The sequence below is a fragment of the Agelaius phoeniceus genome, chromosome 5, assembly GCF_051311805.1.
Source record: "Agelaius phoeniceus isolate bAgePho1 chromosome 5, bAgePho1.hap1, whole genome shotgun sequence".
NCBI classification, from domain to species: Eukaryota; Metazoa; Chordata; class Aves; order Passeriformes; family Icteridae; genus Agelaius; species Agelaius phoeniceus.
In genome coordinates, this window is record NC_135269.1 from 60,935,310 (window position 1) to 60,954,451 (window position 19,142).

The 19,142-nt window shown below is 39.5% G+C and overlaps 1 protein-coding gene across 5 annotated transcripts in view; it reads left to right on the forward strand.

Moving 5' to 3' along the window:
* The window catches only part of SLC26A5 (solute carrier family 26 member 5), a 38,495-nt gene that overhangs the window by 7,281 nt on the left and 12,072 nt on the right, over positions 1–19,142 (forward strand). For all 5 annotated transcript variants that reach the window (XR_013182497.1, XM_054631049.2, XM_077179118.1 and 2 more), the window contains exons 3-14: positions 4,576–4,789; positions 6,402–6,541; positions 9,631–9,741; positions 10,279–10,460; positions 11,000–11,164; positions 12,598–12,750; positions 13,976–14,058; positions 14,146–14,293; positions 15,948–16,061; positions 16,372–16,449; positions 17,888–17,983; positions 18,753–18,859. Coding sequence is in view for 4 of the 5 variants with exons in the window: in XM_054631049.2 (XP_054487024.1) it covers positions 4,635–4,789; positions 6,402–6,541; positions 9,631–9,741; positions 10,279–10,460; positions 11,000–11,164; positions 12,598–12,750; positions 13,976–14,058; positions 14,146–14,293; positions 15,948–16,061; positions 16,372–16,449; positions 17,888–17,983; positions 18,753–18,859 (1,532 nt within the window). In the remaining variant the exon portion in view is untranslated. The remainder of the gene's footprint in view (positions 1–4,575; positions 4,790–6,401; positions 6,542–9,630; positions 9,742–10,278; positions 10,461–10,999; positions 11,165–12,597; positions 12,751–13,975; positions 14,059–14,145; positions 14,294–15,947; positions 16,062–16,371; positions 16,450–17,887; positions 17,984–18,752; positions 18,860–19,142) is intronic.

Sequence of the window (19,142 nt, forward strand, 5' to 3'; positions counted from 1 at the left end):
ACAGCTTCATCCCCTCTGCTCTCTAGCTAACAGGATGGAGGTCCAGTACTGAGAGTGTATGTACACATGTAGAGATGCATCACACATGTGCAGGGTGGATCCCTCCAGCACACAGGCTCACACAATCTGCCTAGTAGCTCCTTCATCCCAATTTCCCCAGCTAAGCTGGACATGTGAGCCCCAGGGTCATAGCCCCACTCCAGTTGTTGGTACAACCATCCCATGTGCACATGTGTGGCTGACCAGGACTTCTCAAAACCCCTTTTGCTGCCCCTGAGTGCTCTTACTCTTAGAGATGGGCAGATGCTTTTCACACCCAGAGCTGGCAGGGACTTCTAGGGTCCCATAGGTGACCCTTGTGTACACTCTGGACTGGTGGTGATGAGCTTTTGATAGGCTGATGGCTCATATGGTGGCCCTGGCAGTAGCTCACCAGGGTATTATCCAGGTTTTCCATCCTGCTGTTGTTCTGAGTAACATTAAAGGTGTGTGGAGAAGCTTTTATCACACAACCAAACACAATTTATGTAATCATCTCACCTTTCTAATGATTAGAGTGGACATTTTACCTGTCTAAAAGCTGCATAGAAATTTAAGGTCTTGATTTATTTTTTTCCCAAAGGTTCACTCCTGGAGTGCATTTCTTAGATTAGGACCTACACAAGGAAAATTTTGTTTGTTTCACAAGTTACCTCTAAATTTTGCATAAAGGCTTCAGGTTTAAAAAATGTACTTGTTAGTGGATTTAATGGGAGGAGTGGAGGAGGAAAGAGAATTATGAGAACAATCCAATAAAATCAGGAGAACACATTCCTTATGACCCCACCCAGTCATTTTACACCTTTGTGTTTATTTGAAAAACAATTTTGTACTTGTCACTGAGGGTGAAAAGTGGAAGGGCACTGGGGAATGAGGCCAGAGAGAAAAGAGAAATGAGCCATTATGTGGTTCCTAAAATCACCTGGTTTTTTGTCTTTCCTCTTCAGAGAGTAGGAGCAGACCTTGCAATAACTGTGTTTTTCAGGGTACATTTGGAAGAATATGTTTTACATAGAATGGCAGTATTTCCACCAGCCCTTTGGCTGCTGGCTGTCACCTGCATTTGTAAGCTTGAAGACACAAAATATTTCATAGATTTCTTAGCTCATGATCAAACTTGAAGTCTCTAGCAGAGGACATACTGTAACACAGTACTAGTACTGTCCACCTGTGCTTTTCTGCAACTTAAAGCAATTTGTGCTTCCAAAAGAAAGAGGTTTTGCCCTTGTAAAACAGGCAGGACAGTGGATTTGCTGCTGACTCCCCCATTTCCTTAGGTAGTTCAGACACATTCAGGTTAGATACACGTTAGGAGAAAAAGTGCCTGTTAAAGCTGCAAGGGTCACATGGTACACTGTTCTTAATGTCTCCAACTTCTTGCTTTTTTCTCCCCATAGTTGTATTTTGAATGCAAGGAACAGCAGCCAAATCTCTGTTCCTATAAATTTTATGGTTGCACTTTGATTCACGTGATTTGGATCAAAAATTATTGTCCTCTACAAGAATCAGTGCAGATGGCTTGACAGACCTCCTTTATCAGCTAAGATTGGAAAGAGAAAGTGCTAATTTATTACTGATAGTGTTATAAGTTCATGTTTGCCTCACTTACTTTTTTTCTTTAACACCTTCAATTTGATAATAGCAGGAAAGATATAAGACAGGCCTTTATCAGTCAGATAAAGAGTTGCCAACTCTTAAGTCTTCTGCATACAGGTTTTACCTATTTCAACTCAACTCTTATCTGGCTGATAAGATTAATGACAGTGTTTCTTACAGCTTTTTAACTTTATTCTTGCCATGAAGTTCAAAGGTTGGAGAGCAGTATTCCACTATCCACCATTATGTTTCTCTTCCTCTGGATAAAGGTCTGGGAGTTTTCAAAAGTCATAGCAGTAAGCTTTCTTTCCATGAAAATGGCAGTACCTTGCTTTTGCTTTTTTTCAAGCATTGTGAGAATGAAGGGCAAGACTCAGTTTCTGGGCCTTGGATAACTGTGGTGGCAGTTTGTCATGCAGCAAACACATGGAGAGACATTTGAACCAGTCATGAAATGTTACTATTTTGCTACTCAATAGACAATGTGTATCATCTCTCATAAAAACAAACATCTCAGTCTTGCTCTCTGTGTACTTTTGGAAAAGAGAGGGATGATACTGAAGACTTTAATTGTTGCTGTACTATCTACAGCATAGCATTTTAGGTTGCCATCAAGGAACATGCTTATGCAGGGCTGTGAAATGACATGAAAAGAAAGAGTGTGATATATCCAGCAGTAGTTTTAGGTAGATATAGGATCTCTTTTAACGGCATGTGATTTGTTTTCCATGTTCCTGTGTCCACTGTGAAGGTAAAGACAAGATCCTGTCATATCCTCCCTCAAGTTACTTTTGTTTTAGCTGGTTCTCATGATTCAGTGCAGTGTAACTTCCTTATTCTAACAGAATCAGAAACATTCAATCTGCAGTTTAAAAACCTTCAGATTGAGTGATGGTGAAACTTGGGTTGTGACCTCTGGTAGTATTCCAAACAGACTCTTGCCATGATCTGAATAACTGATTTAGAGTTGGGCCTTGTTCAGTTAGTCAAATACAGCATTTGTTTAATTTATGTTACCATGAAAAACAGAGGCAGGATGGAACTTTTGTTGTTCTGTATATGCTCATAGTACCTGGAAGAGTTGGAGCTTGTGTACAGAATTGGAGACCTCCAGATCTCTCCAGGTCTAGATTTATGTTACAATCTCATGTGGCTCTTCTATATATTAACCAATCTACTTGAAGCTGAACAAACTCAAAGGTAGAAATTCAGGACCTGAATTGTTTGGGGTTAGCAGGGCACTGTCTTGTGTTGCTGTCCTTTGTAGCAGAAAGAAGGCAGGGTGTGTGTTTTTAAAACTGTGGCTAAAAATGTATTGATATTGCATTCTCATTTTATTGGAGAAGTTTGGCCAAAACCAAGTAATTGAACTGATTTGGTCTGTTTCTTTTGCATGCAGTTGCAGTTTTTGTTCTGATTTGAGTGTATTTTCTGTTTAGGACTGATTAAAATTGCTTCTTAATTTGTAGATAAGGCAAATGTTGCCAGAACACCTCAATTAATTACTAGAGAAGATAGATTCTATGTGAATAATGACATAAGGGACCATTATGGAATCCCAGAATGGTTGAGGCTTGAGGGGACTTCTGAGGATCACAGATTACAACCTCCATGCTCAAGAAGGATTGCCTTTATTTCATACAATAAAGCTGGAGTCAATCTAGAGTGTGCAGTAAATGAAAAATTACAATTTTAGTAAAAATATCCTTTTGTGGCTGACAGCATAGGGGAAATATTGCTTATGAAATACTGAGAACTGGAGATGCTAGGCTGTGTCAGTTCTAGGAGAGATTACCAAGACCTGAGTGGAAAATTCCCGCACTTTGATCAGAGTGAAGACATAGATAGCAATATTGATATTTTGCTGATGGTCTGACTGTATTTGCTGAATCGGAATGTTGGACCAATCATGGTTGGCTTTGTCTGAGTGCTTAGGTAGCAATTTGTTTAATTTCTGCGTGGTAACCCTTTCCCAGAAAAGTATTGATGTACAGCTAAAAGCAGAGCACCCCTGGGTTAGCAGCCTTGGTTGAAGGCAAACACATGCTTAAGTGACTTGCTGGACCTGAGCCCAAGGCCTTGTTCACAACGATGGCTCTGTTTCCCGCTGCACTCACGTTCTGTCATCGAATGTGGCACTAGCCAGCATAACAGCATAGCAGTCCTGTCACTTTGCTCAGAACTGGGAGTGAGTTTCTTGCCCAGGATTTCTGAAAGCAGCAAACGTGGGGCAATGGAATTAGCAGAGTGTCTTTTAAACATGTTAAGATGTTTGTGGCACTGAATCAGGCAGACAAATAGATCTTTACAAACCTTCTGCCTAGTTTTAAAACTGGGCACATCTCCCGATTCCTGTTTCAGTCAGTGCAGATTGAGAATAGCAGTAAGTGGCACATCCATTGAAATAATAACTGTTTGAAAGTAGTGAATTGTGTATCCTTGAGATGCTGTTTGGAAAAAGAAACTTCTGAAATAGAGAGGAAGGCAGATGGGTGGATGCAGGAAGCAACTGACAATCTGGAAGAAAGAAGTGGGTTTCTCAGTGTTGAAGTCAGAGTTCTGTCTTTTGAAAATGGACATGCCAGTTTGTGACTAAGCAGGAAGTAACTCAGCAATAAAGGAATCTCCCTCCTACAGTGGTATATTCTTTAAAGACTGAGGGAAAATCCAGATAAACATGAATACAACCTTCCAGGTTAGTTTCATCTCTTATTTACAAAGAAAATAATGTAAAAGCTTTCATTATACAAGAGAAGCATAAATTAATAGCTTTCATATACTAAAGACTTGAGTGTGATTTATTTTCCTCCTGCTGTTACAGACTATTTAATTAGACTGCAATCACAGTTCTTGCCTCTAGCTTGTTAAAATACATTATTTGAAAGGAAATGCCAAATCTGAGGTTAAAAAGGAAACCAAACTTATTTTGTCTGCACCCAGGTTTTTTGGTGGAGACCGTGGAACTGTTCCTCCTTCACTGCTGGTCTGTGAGATCAACTATGGAACATGCTCAAGAACAAGAAGTGGATCTTGAGCAAACCCAGATGTATTGTGTGCAGAGACCAATATACAACCAGGAGCTCCTGCAAGGACAGCTGCACAGGCGACAGAGAACCCGTCAGACTTTAGGGCAGAGGATTGCACATTCTTGTCGGTAGGGTTTTTGTCTTGTCTTTGTTTTATTGGTTAGAAATACTATAATTCTTAATTGATTCATGCACTTAGCCGGTAATCTCTTCAAAGAAACCTAAAAGATAAAACCACTAATTCTACTTTGACCATTCAGCAAGACTGGGAAGAAGCTGTCTATGTGCTTTTAATGTTAATGTAGAACTATATTAGAAAATGTTGGATAAATTAGTTGAATTGCCTTCATCAAAGTGCAAAAGGAAAATACACAGCATGGGAATGTGAAGTATTAGTCAGATCACGTGACATGAATTCATAAGACCCAGAAAATATCTGTCCTTATGTGGAAATACTTATAGCCAAATTTGTGCTTCACATGATCCTTTCACAGAAGAATGGAGATGTGTGATAGCTGTGTAGAAATCTAAATATTGGTCTAATAAGAACTTACTAAAGGCATTCTCTAGCTTTTAATTAACTGCCTTGGAATATAAGTATCATCTGGTTAGATGTGAAATGTCTTTAACTGTGGTTCTCTTGTTCCATGGTACCAGGGGATTTAAGGTCTCATTAGCTTTATATTTATCCATGCTTCCTTTGCAGAGTTTTTTTCCATTTCTTTCTCAAACGTTGTTCTGCAGGACAACAGAATTGCTTTTCTATAAAATATTCCTGTTTACATGATTTGACATTTGGAGATTAGCTTTGGTTTATGGAATGACTTCAATGGTAAAGACATTTAATTCTACCTCAGAAAACTTGTCTGTCCTGAATTAAAAGAAAGTGGATCAAAATCCTCCTTTTTGTGATACAGTCCACCTAACCATGGAGAAGTGTGGATGACTCTCACTTTTAGCAACAAGCTTCTTCACTGTGCAATTCAGAAATGCTAACAAATCCATGCAATTCTCTTGCAATTCCCCTAGACAGAAAAGCACTCATACAATCCCTGTGTTATATTTTTAGCCAAGATTAAACTCACCACAGTACAATCAAGGTATGATGCAAGGCATTTCTGGGTAGAGATATGTATTTCCTGGCTCTATTCATTTGTCATGAGTCAGGGTTTCAAAAGGTTAATAGCTCTGGGGAGAGTCCCAAGGGTCAGTGCTGCTGGCTTCAGTGCCTTTCCTTTCTGGGTGAGGAAGGGTTATGCTCTCAAATAGCCTGAAAGTGGGTCTGTCAGCACTGGTAGGGATAGTAATAAGTACTGGTTAAATTAATAGATTTGCCATGTTTAAAGATTAGAAATATACAATATTATAATCAAAAAAGTATACAGCACGCAAATAGTAAATGGGAAAAAGCACTGCAGAGTATTCTGATGAGTGAAAACCACATGAGTGACCTCCAGTGGGAAGTAAAACTGTTCCAGTCTATGCACATTGAGTTTTGTGCTCCAGTTTTGTTCTCTTCTCTAGTTCTGTAAGGTTTGTCAACAGCACTAACACGTGATTAAGAGCTAAATTAACTGGAGGCATAGTTGTTTGTGCTTAAGCATGTCCAGAAATTACTGTCATCAGGAGTCTGAGCTTGCCTGTAAAGGAGCTGTTTTCCTGTATAGGGATGAAAGACAATTTTTGCAGCCTGTTTGTCCCCTGCTAGTGTCTAACTTTCTTTCTGCTTTGTAATTCCAGTTGTACTTCTAAGAAAGCCAAGACTCATCTTTACAATTTCTTACCAATTTTAAAATGGCTGCCTCATTACCCAGTGAGGAGATACTTATTTGGAGACATTATCTCAGGTATTAGCACTGGGGTCATGCAGCTTCCTCAAGGTGAGTGTACCTCTGGATTTAATTATCTCTTCTTTACTTTTCCTGTGTGTGCCCTTATGGCAGTTCTTGACATCCTGAAACAGGTGCTCCTAAGAACAGGATGTGTATCTCAGGGCTCTCTGTGGAGATCAACATGGATTCTGCAGAGCAGCCCAGAATGATGATTCCCTTAAAACTGCAAGTAGTGATATGCACCAACCCTGAAAGAAGCTCCCTCTCTAATCAGTATCCACAGCTCTCAATGGCAGACCAACCTTTCACAGCTTAAGTGCATGTCCAAACTTTTCCTGAATGCACCATATTATTTACTGATCTCATTGTCCTGAAAGTCATGGCTTATTTCCTGCAGAGGGTAGCAGACATATAGACATTATATTTCAGGGAGCAACTGAGGCAAAGTAACCAAACTAAATTTGAGCAGAGAAGAACATGCAAGAATTCAAAGACTGATCCCTAAGGCTAGAAGTCACCAGTTCACACTGGAACCATAGTAGCAGGCAGCGATTTATGTGATGGAAATAAATCAAAAGCATCATCTGTAACAAGACTGAAAATCTGTGGAAATTTCTAGTAAATTCTTGGAAGTGTCAGCCTAAGTGGAGCCCAGTTCTGAAGCAGGAGTAGGTTCTGGAAGACAGAGAAGTCCAGTGTTCACTATTCTGTGTCCATTCCAGCTCTTGGTGAATGGACCAGTAGAATCTTTTGTTTATCCCAGCATTTACTATTAGCAGTTTCAGAAGTGTTAGGAGTTTAGAAAGCAACAGCACTTCTACAGCAATATCATTATGGGGTGCCCACTGCTCTGGGAATGGCAGCTTCACAGTAGCTGCCACAGTCTCAGTAGATTTTTCCACAATGTCTTGGGGTCAAGGAAATTCTCTGATTTGTGCAGAGCCTTTTCCAGGGGGTGTTGTAATTAAGCATAAATAAGTTTACTTCTGTGTTGATTTATTTCATATTTGCACTTCACTTGTTCCACTTTAGGCTGAGGCAGGTCTGAAAAAGTCATCTGTAAATCCAAGATTTTAATGGGTGGTAAAGAGTTAAAATAATTAAATACCCTAGGTTAGGCTCTGCAGATAATTTCTTTATTTCTGTATCTTCCTGGTTTTGTTTAAGTTTTGTGATTAAGGTTATTTTTATTTCCACACATGGAAGCATAAACTTATCTTAAACTGATAGCTAATGTGGTTAACTCTCAGGCATATCTGTCATGTACTAGACACAAACATTGTCAGTTGTATTCTGAAACATAAATTTATGTCATGACCTGAAAGAACACTCAAATGTAAGTGGTCAGCAGTGAACTTTGTACTTAATTTTGTGACTCTTTTTAAAAGTAAACATTATTCATTTGGCGCCTGTAGACATGCCCTTAAACTGCTCCTAATCTTTCCCTTTCTAAAAACACAAAAGTTGAACTTTCAATTTTCTGGAATGGAAGTAATTATAGCAAGCATGGGTTCAAAGAAGCCTGGGAATCATTCCAGGCAGAACTACAATGACCACGGTGTTTAAGCCATGGCCTCCTATCAGGTCAACATCTCTTTATTTCCTTGGCACTGACAGTCTCTAAAAATGCCAGTACAAATGAAAGGGAATAAAAGGGTATTCAGATCAGGAGCTTCACATGGACCCACCCTCCCAGTTTTGAACACTGATTTTCAGTTCTGGTTACTTGTACTGTTAAGTTCATCATCCTATTAAAGGCCAGACTGTTACAGTACAGGGTGTTTGCTGATGTCAGGAGAGGTACCCCTTGGGTGAGAGAAGATATGTGGGAGGAATTTCACAAGTACTCAATGAAATGCTCATTTGAGCAAGAGAATCGATGATCCCATCAGTCCACTTTTGGTGAGAATATGAATTTTTGGTAAAGACTCAGATATTGCTGAGGGCTAGAACAAGGCCCTATGACTTACTACACTGCACAAGAGCACTTGGATGGCACAGATCCATTTGGTTTAGCTCTTTTTTTTTGTAATGTGATGCTTTGTCTCCCAATTTAAATTATTAGGGAGAGGTGTTTTTGAGTATCACTGGGTGTCCATGATGGGTGAACCATTGCTTCTGTTTGGAATTTGCACTAACCCACAGGTGTTACCAGCCTGCACTTGTGAGAGTGCAGAACCAGACCAAGCCAGGATGCAGTGTTTTCTCCTTGAGGCCCATTTGTTCTTTTCTGGAGTCAATTCTCATTAACACAAGCTATGTAGAGCTGTTGTTTTGGCAGGAACTGCTTGGGACAGTTGTGTGCCATATCACATGATGTACACCCCTTGCTTGTGAGCCTGGTCCCATGATTAGCACAGCCTGAGTCACACAGGGGGTGGGAGATGTTCTTCCCTGGTGTCCCTTCGAGCTGTTCCCCCCACAGCTCCACAGTTGTGCTTGCCAGCCCCCACTACAAATAGGAATGATGTGGATTGCATTCCACTGCATGGGACTGTACAGGGCTTAATGACAAAAAGGACTTTGTTTTTGGGAAGGATACCAGACTGTATAAGCTCTGTGACCTTACAGATTGTCAGAAGTTCTCTGCTTATTTTACATGTTGAAGCATGTTTATGTGGAAACATAAACTGTTATGTTATCCCAGTCATTCTGGGGTGAGGGAGGAGGAAAGTGTTTAGTCAGTTAGGGGTTGCCATGAACACCATGTCTGATGGGAAAAGGAAGAAAAAGTCAAATGTGTCCCACTTGTTATGAGAGTTTGGGTGTTTCTAACCAGATTCTTCTGCAGATGAAAACAAAAGCAACAAAAATCATTTGTTGGCCATTAAGGAGTGCTTGCACCCACAAAGGCAAAACAGGCACAGAAGTGTACACACAAACACACCTGCAGTGCCTGTAATTAGACTTTGGTTTCCTCACTCAACCCATCATGTTTCTAGGCACTGCCCTAGAGTATTATACATTTTAAAGACTATTCACTGAAAGATCTCCTATTTTTTAAACCTGGGACAAGTCTCTAGATTTCCTATTAGGTGTGTTCAGTTGTAGTAGACTTAAATCCCTTAAATCCCTTTGCTTCAGATGTTTTATTTTTGTTGTTAACTTATCATACATATTTGTGTCTTGTTTTCTAGGTTTAGCCTATGCTTTGCTGGCAGCTGTTCCCCCAGTATTTGGCCTATATTCTTCATTTTATCCTGTTTTTCTGTATACTTTTTTTGGAACCTCCAAGCACATATCAATAGGTATATCTGTATATATAACTGAAACTCTATGTGTATGTGTGTATTTTTAATAAAGCTGTAAAAAATAAAATCAGAGAAGTAGAAAGTATAGCTGTTTTCCATAAATTAAAATTTAGGTGCATAGGAGAAATGCAAATGTGCAGAACATAAGCAGTACTTTTTATTGTTAGCTTATACATTTTACATAGGAAGCAGTAGAAGAGCATCTTGTATCAGATTAGATATAAAATGTGTCTTGCAAACTCCTGAACTATGATTTCATTGGTGTGGCTAGGATGAATCTTTAAAGTGCAAAATAGAAACTGAGATTGAAAAAAAATGATGGTGTTTACCTACTGCAGAGGTGTATGTTCACCATCTAACTGGCTTTAATGGTGCAGAGTACTGGAGCAGATTTGGGGACTAAAAAATACATTATTAAGGTAGAAAACTTTTATTTTAGTTTAATTCTACATATCTCAAGAAGAACAACTCCTAAATAAAAAAAAAAAATTGCCAAGATTTTAAGCAATTGTTTTCCTCCTCCTCTTATTTCAGGTACCTTTGCTGTGGTTAGTATGATGGTTGGTAGTGTTGCTGTGAGAGAAGTGCCTGATGAAATGCTTTGTCCGGACTCTAATACTACTAATACTACAGCCATCCTTGAATTTTACAGTGCTAGGGATGCCAAGAGGGTGCAGGTAGCTGTGGCTCTCGCCTTTCTTTCAGGACTTATCCAGGTATGTGCTCACAGTTTGCTGTAGGAGCAGCTCCTGCTGCTGGACTTGCAGGGGGTGCTGAGTGACAGTGGGTCCCTGGTAACCAGACTTGTGCTTCTGCACTGCTCTGTGTGGGACACAGGCTGCTTTATGGCAGCCTCATCACAGAACTGGGGACGGATGCATTGGAGGCAGGGCTTTATTGGCATCTTAGCTGGACTGAAAAAAAACAGGATTTTCCCCCTTTCATTTTGTTCCTATCCCATCAGAAAAACTCAACTGACGTTCTCTATTCTGTCCATAAATTCATACAAACAATGCATACATATATACATACATACATACATATATACATACATACATACCCATATCTCACACTGGACCTGCCAGTGGCATGGAAGATTGGGTGCATTGAGGGCAGCTTACTGACCTGTGGCTTTAGAAAAGCCAAGTTCAGGTTTGTCTGGCTTGGGCATTGAGGAAAGGAGAGGGGAGGTGTATGTGTGCTATACCCAGACTATAGTGGGAGTCACATGGTTGACTCTTCTCTTTTTCATTAGCTGTGTTTAGGTTTCCTTCGGTTTGGATTTCTGGCCATCTACCTGACGGAGCCTCTGGTGCGAGGATTCACCACAGCAGCTGCAGTCCATGTCTTCACTTCCCAGCTAAAGTATCTCCTTGGCATCAAGACCAGCCGCTACAGTGGGCCCCTCTCTGTTGTATATGTGAGCAACTGCACTTACTGAACATGCAAATTCTGTGGTGGCTGGACCTAATTCCTAAGCTTTTCTTCCTGTTTTTTTATATTATTTGGCACTAAGTAGAATAATCTTCAGTATTGAACACAGGTCATTAAGTGCCATAGTAATACATCAATATCTGAAAGTGCAGCCCAAGTGTGACTTGATAGATTCACACGATCTGAGATGGGCGGATTTTGGGATTCTGCTGAATGCAGTTTCATAATATGAAGAAATATTGTTCATTGAAGCAAATCTCTTGTGCCTTGGAGGGAAATGTGCTCCTGAAATGCTTCACTGTAAATCAGGCACGTTCTGCAAAGCTAGGAAATGTTACTCTCAGAATCTTTCCACTCTTAAGTGGAAGAAAAGGAAAGATCTCAGATGTCTGTGAAAACCTAAGCTTTTGAGCAGATTGGTGGCTCAGCAATAATGAAGCTTCAGGATTTCATCTACATGTAGGTTACAGAAAATGCTTTGTGGGAATCTTTTTGTATGTTTGTGCAGATAAAACAAACCTTTGGCAAACAAGTCTGCATTAATGATTAATTTCAAAATTTGCTGTTCAGTTCATGAAACTGGGAACCAGTCATACTAATTGCCAAACAAATAGAAGGGAGGTTATAAATTCAAGATGCATACTACCTGGACATCTTGAATGTATAACATCCTGACAGTTGTAGCAATTTTCAATCTGCATATCTCTTTGCTAAGATACAAAGAGTATCTTTGCCTTATTTCAAAGACCTCTCCAGAGGTTATTTTTTTATTTTAATGCAGTGGAAGAAGGAGGAATAATCAGTATGGGCAATTATTTACCCTCTAGTAATTTGTGTATTCCAGCAGGTTTTTTTTCCTAACACCCTTTTAGAAAGCATTTTCAATTAAAAGGTATTTGGAATAATGGCCAGTTCAGCAGCATTGCAGGATCACTGTTATTTAACCATATTGTTATGGCAACCTCAATGGTTCTATCAGCAGCTTTACTGTTTTAGAACAGTTTATGCAGCTCTAAGTAAATGTAACTTGCCAAAGAATATTTGAAGGTATTAGAAGGAGTTTGCATTTATTACTTTCAGGTAGCTGCCACTGAAGAATATGTGTGAAAATGTTAAGGATAAGAGACATGGTTTAGTTTAGGCTTTTTACCCCATTAAAGTTTTTTCTCCAAATGTTTGCCCCCTTTAAGGAACACTGATATTGTAAATGATTCAAGTGCATTTCTCTCACTGAGATACTCTAGTCTTCTGTGTTTTGTAGGAACAATGAGTATTTTGGTGAGGCCTTCATTCACTGTGGTTATAAATTTACAATGAAACCACAGCTGAAAAGCAATGTATAATTTGCTCTTCTGTGGCAAATCTCCATGAAGATTCTATTTTCTTAAGACTAATTATGATACTTCTGGTGTGTTACAGAGCATAGTTGCCGTGCTTTCAAATATAACAACCACCAATATTGCTACAATGATTGTTGGATTAACGTGCATTGTTCTGTTGCTGATTGGCAAGGAGATCAATTTCCGCTTTCAGAAGAAGCTCCCAGTTCCTATTCCTATGGAGATCATCGTGGTAAGCCAGTTGGGAAATTCTATGGCTAAATTATATAGCTGTTCTAAAGCTGTAGAAACTGTCTCATGTTCTATCTTCTATCTGAGCTCAAGAGTAACTTCCATTGAATATAATTCATTTGAGCCTTGAACCAATTGAAGGTTTGGATTCTCTTAAAATTAAGAACTGGAATGCCCATATGGAGAGCATAAAGGCACAAAGAAGAGTTGAAAAACAAATTAAACACCCCCAGTTCCCTATAGCAATGGGTAGATGTAAAACCCTCTCTATCCAGGAGTGTGGGCTCATGACTGATTCCCTGCAAGATAATGCAGAGTGTCTGAAGTGGCATTTCCCACTTGGAGTCCAAGAGCTCTGAACCCTTTCCTGAAGGAAGATGCTTACAGATGCCTGTGAGATGCCTGCAGAGGTTCTGCAGGGCTTGCTTGCTTTTTGAAATGCAGTAGCAGAAAGAAGAGCAAGAACCATCAGGACTTAATACTTTTTCCTTTCTCTGTTTCTGAGAGTGATAACTGGCTGCAGCACTGATTCTGTTTCAAACAACTGTTCTAAAATACCTGTGTAAAACAGACTATCATAATACACACAAAGCCTATAGCTCAGACAAGCTTTTGCCTTTAAAATTATTTGATTTGAAAATGAGTTCTCGGATTACTACAGGTCTCATAAAACCTGCACATAATGGAGTCAAGAAAGGAAATAATTGAAGGTATGGGCACAATCTAGATAGAAGGAACAAAGAAAAGGGATGCTGATGAGAGATGAGTGAGATATGTAATAGGGTGGTTTTTGATAGGCAATAGCAAAACAATGTTCCTTTCTTTGCTGTTGCATCAGTTCTCTTTGCAGGTAACAGGCTATGCACATGCAGATAAGTCAGTGCACACAGGCAGGAGTGTCCTTGCATTTGATTTTTCCAATACACTCATTTGCCTGGGCTTGGCTTAGGCAAAGGGAATTTGAGTGACTCATATCATACCATAGCGTGTTCCATTTAACTTTATACAAAAAACTATAAAATCAGGATGAGTTGGACATGATGAAGGGAAAATCACAATGCTTCCTCCTTTTTATCTGCTTTTTTAGCCCCTAACTCATAGAAAACTGACTGACAATAAATGTAACCCCTTGTGTTTATTAATCGTAGTCAGCCAACCTTTATATCTCTTCAAGTGGCTTTATCTCTTTTTAGATAATGTTTACAAATGTGTTTGTGGATTTTTAGGTCATTATTGGCACAGGAGTTTCAGCTGGAATGAAGCTGCATGAGTCATACAAAGTGGATGTTGTTGGGAATATTCCTCAAGGGTAGGGATGATACATTCTTACTAAGACTGTGTCTTTTGCTTATAGTTCTTACCATATTAATTTATAAATCTTAATTTCATCTCCAAGGTTACGTGCACCAGCAGTTCCTGACATTGAGCTAATCCCAGCAATATTTGTGGATGCAGTAGCAATTGCAATAGTTGGATTTTCAATGGCTGTATCAATGGCCAAGATCTTTGCCCTTAAACATGGTTACACCATCGATGGGAATCAGGTAAAAGTAGCAGAGTTGATTTGTTGAAAATTCTCAGTAGCACCTTTGTTGTATCATTAAAGTAGGGTGTGGGTGTAATATTGGCAAAAATGAGGATTTCTTCAATAGTGGAATCAGGCCAGATTTTTGACAGCCTACACATTTAAAGGCCAGGAATTAATGTAAATTCTTCTTCTGGCTGTGTTTAAAAAACCAGTTTCACTTTTAGCTTCATTTTGGGAAACCTGCTTCTGCTATACTTGGACATATGCATGACTATTAATTTTTGGGACAGGCATTACTTGGCCATACTGTCCTGATGAGCAGCTGCATTTTCTCTGCTTTCTGTAATAGAGCAAAGCATAGAGGTCCCATGTGATAAATACAGTACCTTATGTGTCAAAGAACTCTTGTTCTAGAGTCTAAAAATTCCAATTATGTTTTATATTTTCTTTTTATTCACACCCATTCTTTTTATTCTTATATTTTCTTTTTATTCACACCCATTGCAAATGGGCAACATTTTCTGGGGCAGCAATTGGCCCTGTCTGTACTTGGCATTCTGAGTATGATTTGAGTGATAAGGACTGTGTTTAGGACTCCCTAAAAATAAAATAGGTGTCCTCCTCACCTACTCTGGCCTTCCTGTGCAGTTTAGAATCAATACTTCAATTGGATTATTGGTCTGTATCATTGTGGTGTCAAGGGAGGCAGAGCTTCCCTTGACACCACAAGGGAATCTCATCCTTCATGTCATTGTGCTCTGTTACCCACAGAGAGAAGAGGACAAATCTGTAGCTGCATGAATGTAATAGGCTCTATTTATCTTAAACATAATCATTGCTGCCCTGAGTTAAGCATCTAAATCTTTTCCTCAGGAGGTGCCAGATAGTCCTTCACCTGGATGTTAAACTGTAGCACTCCTTGTCACAGTAACAGTGCATGCCAAGTGTTTAAATGAATCCAAAAAGGATTGTACAAATGCAAAGAGAAAAATCTCATTGAGGACTGTTGGAAATGTATGACTCAAATCACTCAGTTACAAATAACAAGATGCAGAGTAGTCTGGGGAGGCTTCATTAAAAACAAATAATTTCTTAGGCATCAGAAATGCAGTACTGAGGTAGACAGAGCTCCTGACCTCACCCATGGGAGCAGTTCTCATGTGGGATATTCCTGAGGAAGCAGCAGACACTCATTGGTTTTTCCATGTACAGCAATGGATTACCACTCATGGAAGCACAGGCAGGGCTGCTCAGGCTTTTAAACACATAGGGTGGGAAGCAAAGAAAGGTGTTTGCATGAGAAAACATTTTTCATGTATATTCAGGGTTAAAATTCAAATTATCCCCAAGATGAAGAAATCCTTAAAACAAGCAGTGCTGTCATTCATTTTTATTTTCAGTCCAATTAATTCTTTTAACATTTTGGGATAGGAAATGTCTCCAGCATTTCATCAGAGACTTTATTTAACAGATGACTACATGCATCAGCTTGTGCTTGTGTGAGAACTAGAAGTATAAGCTACAATTAGGTTGCTTATGCTCTACAATGAGGTTGCTGGAAAGCAATGTAAATAAGATGTGGTTGTTACTGTCTGTGGATAGTTCCAGCTTGGTACCACTGCTAAGTATAAGTGTATATTTGGCTTTCTTTGCTCTATTGTTTAACACAGGAACTTATTGCCTTGGGAATATGCAACTCTGTGGGGTCCTTTTTCCAAACCATTGCAATCACATGCTCAATGTCTCGGAGTCTTGTCCAGGAAAGCACTGGTGGAAAAACTCAGGTATGTAGAATCCCAAATCCTGAGCCAAATGAAGTTTATTCTTTGGAGCTCCAAAACTCAAATCTCAAGCTTATCTAGATGGCTATATTTCTCTGCCTGAGCCAGAAGAATTAACTGGAGTTTCCCATGTTTCAAATCCAGACTGGGTCAGGATAGAAAGTGGCATGATGGGCAAAATGGGTGACATGAATGGAAGGAATCAAAGGTCATTTGTACAACCAGCCTTGTTGAAAGCACAAGGAGTTAGCTAATCAGTAATATTTTCCCTTGGGAACACTTCTGAATAATCTCTGGCTTTTTTTTTGTTCAGATTGCAGGTGCACTCTCTGCAGTTATGGTTCTGTTGGTGATTGTGGCTATTGGATACCTTTTTGAACCACTTCCACAGGTAAGGGAGTTTTGCATATTAGGCATTGCACTGACTGTGAACAGAGGCCCATGAGTATTGCTAAAACTTGAAATTGTGGGAGAGTTAATAAACAACAGTTAGGCTTTGATCCAGAAACCTTTAAATTTTGTATGCATTTCTGCTGTAAATTAGCCTAGAAATAAATAATGTTTTGAACAATTCAGCATGATTTTTGTTGTTGTTTTTAGTATTGGATATCCTGGACTCTGTCTTTAGAACATAAGAATACCTTCAAGCAATTCCCCTTTAGAACTGTTTAGGTTGGAAAAGACCTTTAAGATCATTGAGTTCAGCTGTTAACTCAGCACTGCCAAGCCCACCCCTGAATCATGCCCCTAAGTGCCACATCTACTTGCTTTAAATGTCTCCAGGGATGATGACTCAAATACTTCCTGGGTAGCCTGTTCCAATTCTTGACAAACTCTTCCATGAAGAAACTTTTCTTCATATCCAGTCTAAACTTCCCCTGGCACAACTTGAGGCGATTTCCTGTCATTCTGTCACATTTTATTTTGCAAGAAGAGTCCAATCTTCACCAGGCCACAACCTCCTCTCAGGCACAGAGAGTGACAAGGTCTCCTCTGAGCCTCCTTTTCTCCAGGCTGAACACCCTCAGCTGCTCCTCATCAGACTTGTGCTCCAGACCCTTCCCCAGCTCTGTTGCCCTTCTCTGGACTCTCTCCAGCCCCTCAATGTCCTTCTTTTAGTGAGGGCCCCAAAACTGAGCAGAGGATTTGTGGTGTGGCTTCACCAGTGCCGAGTACAGCGGGACAATCACTGCCCTGGTCCTGCTGGCCACATTGGATTGCAGCACAGGAATTCTGGGTTGAAGTTAAAAAGTTAAAAGAAAGTCACAGTTTGGCACAGTAGAAGGCTAGGGCTGGATAATGGCTCAGCATAATGAGTTGGATTTGCTGCTGTTTGTACTTATTTGTATAAAAATATATTCATGTGAAAAAGTATATTTCTGACTTAAAAAAAAAATCTGTTTCTGGTGATATGCAAAGGATGATACACAATTCCTGTTTCTTGTTGTAGGAGTTGGACCTTGGGTTACAACCATATGACTGTTGCAGGAATTGTTTCAGTATGTTGTAGAGAAACATGAATTTGAGATTATAGTCTACTGCTTCAGGCACTGTAAGTGTAGCAGCATGAAGTGTAGGAGCATGTGATTTCTCTTGCTAGGAAAGAGTAAATCAAACTGAACCTAACTGGTTTGCCAATTCTGCAGCTGCAGTAAAAACACATGTCCACTGAACTACCTGAAAAGTTGTGGGGTTTTGAATAGAACATCTATTCAGTGGACTTATATTAGTTATAAAGCACAGAAGTAGTTATTTGTGATCCTTTGTAGTTCTTATTTGGCACTGGGTTTATTTTGCTTCTGAAAATTGCATTTTTGTAATGTTCTTAGACAGTGCTAGCTGCAATTGTCATGGTGAACCTGAAGGGAATGCTTAAACAGTTTGCAGATGTCATGCACTTCTGGAGAACCAGTAAGATCGAGCTGGTGAGTATTGCACAGCTCAGTGCTTATATTTTACTATACTAAATTTGTTGCTATCCCCAAAATGGTTTAGAAACTTACCAAGAAATTACAAATTAGTGTTGTATTGCAGGTGGACATAAGTCAGGAAGCTGTAAGTACCCTGGGAGAGTGATCTGTTGGAGACAAGAATATTTTTGTTGTTGCTCAGCAATCTTGTAACTCAAGTCAGAAATAGTTTGGTTGCAGTAAAAGCAAAAGCTCTGGCAGTTTTGCTATAGAAACTACCCTAAAGGCTGTGGGGATGTCTGAGAAGAATTTGAAAACAGAATAACAAAGAAAACCACATGAAGGTATTTGCCATCTTTTAAGACAAACCAAAAACCTGGCTGGAGTGGGCCAGTGCTAAGAGTGTATTGGAGGGAACATTTTGGTGGCATTTCTCTCCTGGATGAACTGGCTGATGGAACTGAGTTAGAGCTACTTGCAAGCCTTGAATATTTTTTTTTATCTTAAGGTTTTTGGAGTCTGCTGATGGTAGAAGAAGAATCCTTGGAGAACAGGACTTAAGGCATTAATTAATATGTGACAGTTTGTCATATGTTAGAGTGCCTTGAGATTTTATGCCCTTCTGAAAGGTCAAGGCAATTCCCATCTGGCATCATGATGGGTTACATTGCAGCCTGTTCCTGGTCAGAAGTGATACATAGGTTTTGTGGTTGGGTTCTGCTGTTGTTTTTGTTGTTAACAGGAAAGAGGATGCATAATAATTCACACCTTTTTTTTGTTTTAGGCCATCTGGGTGGCAGCTTTTGTGGCTTCTCTTTTGCTGGGACTAGACTATGGTTTGCTTAGTGCAGTTACATTTGCAATGATCACCGTTATTTACAGAACACAAAGGTCAGATTTCTTCTTTATCAAAATTAATGTTTGCTGATCCTCTTTGTGGTTTTGTTTGCTTAAGGGGTGCAAATAAACAGAAGTCCATCCCACCCTCTTCAACTGCATGCTGAATGGAATTTCCTTCCTAATATAGGTCATGCCCTTTGGCTCTGATTCAGGGTTCACATTTTCTTTTTCTGAGAACAAAATTTTTAGAGAGCATGAACTTGTACTCTCAGTAATAAACAGAAGATTTTCCATTTCACATAGTGGTTAATCTTCTTGTTTATTTCTTTTAATG